This window comes from Dreissena polymorpha, chromosome 3 (genome assembly GCF_020536995.1).
Source record: "Dreissena polymorpha isolate Duluth1 chromosome 3, UMN_Dpol_1.0, whole genome shotgun sequence".
Taxonomy (NCBI): Eukaryota; Metazoa; Mollusca; class Bivalvia; order Myida; family Dreissenidae; genus Dreissena; species Dreissena polymorpha.
Genome location: NC_068357.1, coordinates 124,230,745 through 124,237,093, shown reverse-complemented (window position 1 = coordinate 124,237,093; position 6,349 = coordinate 124,230,745). Strand labels below are relative to the sequence as shown.

The 6,349-nt window shown below is 37.2% G+C and overlaps 1 protein-coding gene across 1 annotated transcript; it reads right to left on the bottom strand.

The window, feature by feature from the left end:
• Positions 1 to 968: 968 nt before the first annotated feature.
• Positions 969 to 2,912, bottom strand: LOC127874042 (alpha-(1,3)-fucosyltransferase C-like). Its single transcript, XM_052418153.1, has one exon. It carries the CDS (start codon positions 2,882 to 2,884, stop codon positions 1,595 to 1,597), a length of 1,290 nt encoding a protein of 429 aa, XP_052274113.1. The 5' UTR covers positions 2,885 to 2,912; the 3' UTR covers positions 969 to 1,594.
• Between the last annotated feature and the right edge of the window lie 3,437 nt (positions 2,913 to 6,349).

Genomic DNA, 6,349 nt, shown 5'->3' with positions numbered 1-6,349 from the left:
CACATTTAATTGTGAAAGTTATTTTAATTTTGCATCATATTTGCATTGGCAATTTGTTAACTATAGATAGTCAAGACGAGAGGCGTGATCGCATAGTCGGCGAAGATTGAGCTGACAATGTAAATGGACACACTGAGCGACCACGTGGTAGCGGTCACGAAGGTAGGCCCTCGGGGAATAGGGAAGAATTGTTTAACGTGTTTGGTCTATTTAGAAGCTACTTTGATTCACAGTTGTCATCGTTAAAAAGGGATATTACAAGCCATAAAAATGTTGATAAAATTGATGTGCCTGCTTTCAAGAGTGCCTCGTGTAAGCATCAGTTCGTATTCAATACTGAAATCTGCTCTTTGCTTCAATGTATATTGGACAGCGATAGTCTTGGCTTTGCCAAAGAAAAGGCAAAAGAAGGTTTGAAACAACTAACTTACAGAAATAAACTTGTCAGGTTAGCTGATTCTTCCCCCGGGGGCTGGGCCACTGTTGCTGAATATGAAAAACCAGTAGTAAGGTCGGATAGTGATAATGAAATGAAAATAAACAAAGCCGAGGCTAGAGCTGTCAAAAAACTGAAATCAAATCCTTCTAATTCGTTGAATGTACGTTCTGTTTTCAATCTTTTGGCTGATCGACCATATGCTTCCGCTTCCCCGGCTCCACCAGCGCAGGATCCTTTTGTTGGTCCTCTTTTCCCATTTCGACCGATGGCTACGGAGGTCGAGCGCCAACAGTTTTTTCGGCCCTATCCAGCCAGAGCCGGCGCAAACACCACGTGCTTCACTTGTGGACGACAGGGCCATTTCTGGCGCGAGTGCGAGTGGGTTAACCGTTTCCAGGAAAACATCGTGCCTAGACGTGAGACCGGAAATCCAGATAGAAAACCTATCATATGATAAGTATATTGCTGGTTTAGACATTTCTGACATTGATGCGCATTGTGAAGCAAAGTATCAGTTATCACAAGAATCACAATTTCTTTCCTTTATAACATTTGGGATTAACACCTAAAAATCATACAGTACAAAAAACGGAAAGCTCGTGCAAGAACTACTGCGTGCCGTGAATGAATCATGTTTTTGTCAGTTGTCGGATTTACCTCTATTACTCATTGTTATATTGACACTGTATTCTTGATGTTGTATGATATAATCCAGTAAATACTGTCAATTAACTAAGCCACTGAGCCAATTATTTACGGGTTCACTGTTTATCGGCGGAATAATCCAATTAGTTATTGTATAATGCTGAATAGATTCAATAGATCCAAAGCGTCCAGGGGTCTTCTCTATGCACTAGAAAGTCCAATTTTTTGCCAAAGAATATTCCACAATTTCACAAATTTCACTTTAACCGTCCGTTTTATGAAATTAATAATATAGTCACTGTATAGACGACATATTTTTTATTATTTAATACCAAATATGACTACGTTCTGTCACTATTTCTTATAATAAAGGGCAATTTTAAACGGAGCTGTGATCAGCCAAACATCACTGCTCAAATTCCCGCAAAAATTTCAAAATAAATTTGAATTTAGTTACTAAAACATAAGCGTCATTTTCGGAAATAATGAACACATTTGCGTAAACGACATTTACTTATGATGACTATTTACGTTTATCTCCTCGTTTGTATTGCTCTTGTTGTCAGTTTCATACCACCATTGTGTCACATTTTCAATAGTTTTCCTGTTGAAATCAACATTATTCAGCTTCCTGCAGAGACTGCAGAATGCCGTCTGTACGCTTTCAACTTCTGTGACCACGTGGTAGAGATCCTTACGTTTAAGGAAACCAGTATAAGCCTCTTCATTTGAGCCAAGTTCATTAAGGTATTCACTTAACGCACGTGGTGAGTTGAAATCGTCTGCGTTAATATAGGTGTTGTTTGGTAAAAACTTGGAATATTTAGCTTTTCCTCGAACAACAACTATGATGTCTTGTGGGTACCACTTGTATACTTTCTCGGTTATGTAATCCGTGCATAAACTGTTCTCAAATGCTAAGTAAAATTTATATTGCATGTCAACACGATTTTTTTCTTCCGCGTGGGGCGGCTTTTTACCAGAACAAGCGCCGAATATGTCCACTTTTGTAAATTTCTGCATCTCTTTTACATATTTTTCACGTTTGGATTGCGTTTTACAATGGCTTACTATCCATAAAATGTGTTCCGTTTTGTTTTTGAATATTTCATTATATGGTTTATCTTGGAAGACTTCAACTGTACTTGCTACCTCCGGGATTCTATCACACGTTCCAGATTCCAATTTCTCAAGAAATTTAGCTTTGCTTTGGTATCTAGGTATAATATGCCCATAAGGCATCCATATATCAGAATCCTTTCGGTAAGTTATTGTCCAGTTAAACAAATAGGGCTTAGAAAATGCGTTAACGCTCTCTTTAGCATGGACATACAAAGGCGGCTCGTTGTTTAGGAACACGAATACCTGGCTGGGGGAGCGTCGTCTAGGAAACACAGGGTGCATAACGTTTGCCTGGAACAAGAGGGCGTCGGCACCAACGGGTTCATCAGTGATGTAGGGAACCAAAAGAACTTCGCAATTACTGTAGGCACACTTCGACATATTTAAGTTGTGTAAATGACCTTGTAACCTTAACTGACGAACATTGTACATATATATCTTCAATTTATTCTTACTATCCAATACCAAATCATTCGATTGTCTACCTGAGCTTAAAACATCGCCACCAATCACGCTAGTGTTTATCTTTTGTTTATTTAAATATTCATCGATATTATCAAGCAGGGACTTGGCTTGAGTCTTGTTCCACTGTGTATGTGTGTTGTTTGTTTTCTGATATATGTCCACGCTGTAGGGTGTATACAGATACCACGTAACAGCCTGAAAAAGCAGAATCATCGAAGGCACCAGGATTCGCGGATACCAGGATTTTAACATTGCTCAATCTGAAAGCATAGAAGAATCAGAAGTCAACACCACAGTCAAAGATACTTAAATATCGATGAGTAAACAGTACGAAGCATTAAAACATAGTCCTTCTCGAAAAATGAGTGTATCTTTTGTCGATATAGACGCGCTTTTCCAATTTCATTTGTTTTTAAACGAGTAAGACAAAAACTGCAAACGCCTGAACCATCTGCCCGACTCGTCAAGCTGTGTTACATGGAAACAGTTTAAGAATAGATATACAGCAACGTATTACGCATTTAAGTTTCGAAACTCTGTCAATACAGAATCCTGAAGAATTTATTCTCAACATTACTTTAAAAAAATAATATGTCCAAACAAAAGATTAACAAGAGGCCCACGAGGGCCTGAATCGCTCTACTGCTATAAACACTTGCAAGTTTGGAAAGAATAAGATGCAAACTGTGTACTTAATCGCGCAAACAAGGAGAATTTTCTACAGTACCCTCATGATAGCATGAAAGTATTTGAAGTTTGAAAGAAATAGCCTTGATACTTTAGAAGTAAAGTGGATCTAAACACAAAATTTAACCATATATTCAATGTTACTAAGTCAAAAAAGGGCCATAATTCCGTCAAAATGACAACCAGAGTTATGAAACTTGTCCTGTACTGTCCCCTTATGATAGTTTGCAAGTGTTCAAAGTATGAAAGCAATAGCTATAATACTGTAGGAAATTATGGACTGTATCACATAAAAAACTGAATTTTCTTTTTTTTTCTCAAATTCAAGGGGAGATAATTCTGGACTTATAACTCTGATATTGCTCATTTTCAATAGGGTTTGACTCATCATTCAGATAAAGACACTGTGCAAGTTGGAAAATAATTGGATGAAAACTGTGGACTTTATTGCGTAAACAACAATTTTCTCAAATTCAAGGGAAGATAATTCTGGACTTTTTTCTCTGATGTAACCCATTTTCGATAGGGTTCGAGTCCTCATTAATATAAAGACACTGAACAAGTTTGAAAAGAATCCGATGAAAACTGTGGACTTTATTGCGTAAACAAGAAAAAGTCTAACGCACGGACGGATGGAAACCACGCCATCACATAAACTCTTTTGGCCTTCGGCCAGTAGTAGAGCTAAAAACTATTTAATAATAAAATTACATACAAAACCTACAGTTCCTTTAAAAAAATAATTCAAAAGTAAAACTGTCGTTTCAAATTTATTGATGTATATGTTATTTTAAGTTGCGTGTTCAATTATTTTTGTTACACATTGCTTTAGTCAAGTGTATGCTGAACTCTTAACGCAAAATAGTTTAACGGAAATTATTTTGAAACTTAACTGCAAACACTAGCTCTAATTAAACGGTCCCAGAGTTAGATTACACGTATTTATTTAAGTTCGTATTATATTGATAAATCGACATATTTCTAACCTTCTTTTTGTATAGTTATACTTAAACGGTATAGAATGATAAATCGATACGCAGTACATTTTATTGGGATGATTCGAAAGTACGCATTTCTTTGACACATGCTTTTTTGGAAAGAACATTCTATACATAGATAAAGTAACTGACTTTCTATTTGCCTTTGACTCTTTTCCGTGTAGAAGAAATCCCTAGACGAGTCGATTGGCCATGGCCATAGTTTATAGTTTTCCAAGTTGCGTCTGATATTGCCGCTGTTATAACAGCGCATTCAACATAATTACAGCTATCTACTTCTGGTCATCAATGGCTACACAAACATCATAAGTTACACTTGCTGGTGATTTCATTACAAGAGGACCATGATGGCCCTAAAGCGCTCACCTATGTTCAAGGGCAACACTTGTTGAAGACTTGACCAAATAGAAAGAACGGACTTACAAAGAGAACAATAGGATATACCTTCATGAATAAGACTTATTTCCATGAATCACGGGTGACCAAACATTCCATTTTTGTATCAAAGCTCCGTTTATGTCAAACGCAAGACGTGTATGGCTAATTTAAGCTATTGACCTCTACGTGTGACCTTGACCATTGATGTCATGAGGCAGGTGATACATGTGATACTCAGTCTCGTTATGGGAGTCATTTGTGTTAAGATGTCTTAAAACTGAATGATAAATGAGCAAGTAACTGAATAGAATAGCTATTTTGTAGCTACATTTTACCTTTGGCATCTACGTTATCTTAAAATAGCATAAATGACAAAGTTACAATAGGCTGTTTAATGCCAAAATGCGATCTGTCAAGTGTACCCTTGACCTTGCGGCTGGGAAACGAGTTTAACACGCGACATGTCGTCTGATGATTATATGCATTTGTCTATCAAAATATCGCACAGTTATGGCTTAGACAGAACTTTTTACCACAACGTGTGACCTTGATCTATAAGGTATAGAGACAGTCGTGACACGCGACGTGTCGTCTTATGATGTTTTTTTTGTTCCGAGTGTTTTTCAGAATCCCTCAATATATGGCAAAGTTATGGCTAATCAAGGAATTTGAAAGTTATTGTAAGGCAGAATTTGACATTGAACCATTTAATATATGGCAAAGTTATGGCTAAGACAGGAATTGTCCAGGTATATGGCCAAAGATGACTTTAGACATCTACTGGTGACCTTGCGCGATGAGGTCGGGAGACGTCTGGTCCGCATGACACGTCCTTTTTATGCAAGGTGATTTTTTAATCCCTAAATATATGACAAAGTTATGGCTAAAATATGCCTTTCCAAGCTGTTGTAAAACCAAATTTGACTTTGAACCATCAAGTATGGCCTTACCGTTTTGACCTTTTGGGGTAGAGAGATGATTGCTACACGCGTAACGTCGTAATGTGATGATGGGATGTTTGCAAAGTTATTTCAAAATTCATCAATAAATGGCAAATTTCGCGAAGACGTACTGACGGACAGTGCAACAAGTATATTCACCCTTATTCGAAAGATGACATAACGCTAATCGAACCTCGAAAACAATTACATACCGTAATACATACAAGTAAAACATCACGAATAACATAGTAGTCAAAGGGGATTAACTGCAACCAACGCTATATTCAAAATCAGTTTGAGTTTTCCCCACATTTATACATACGATTTAAGAATTATAAGAGTGGTAAAACTGTTTTTAGTTGTAATATCTGACCTGGTGACCTTGATTTTAAATCAACGCACGTGACCTTATTTCGAACACTCAGGTCAGATTGTTTGAAGATAAACAATCTGACAAAGTGTCATCGAGATTAAGTCATAATTGTTGCCTCTAGAGTGACAACAAGTTTTTGCTAAGATTTGCCCCGGTGACCTGGACCGGTTTTTGGACGCAAGTGACCCAGATTCAAATTTAACAAGACAATGTCAAGATAATCATTGCGACCAAGTTTCATAAATGTTGGTTCTACAGTGGTATCGAGTTTTCCTACTATACTTTGACCTGGTGACCTAGT

Bases quoted from the DNA above. Each gene is read 5' to 3' on its own strand.
- LOC127874042 (XM_052418153.1), bottom strand. From the start codon at position 2,884: ATGATTCTGCTTTTTCAGGCTGTTACGTGGTATCTGTATACACCCTAC.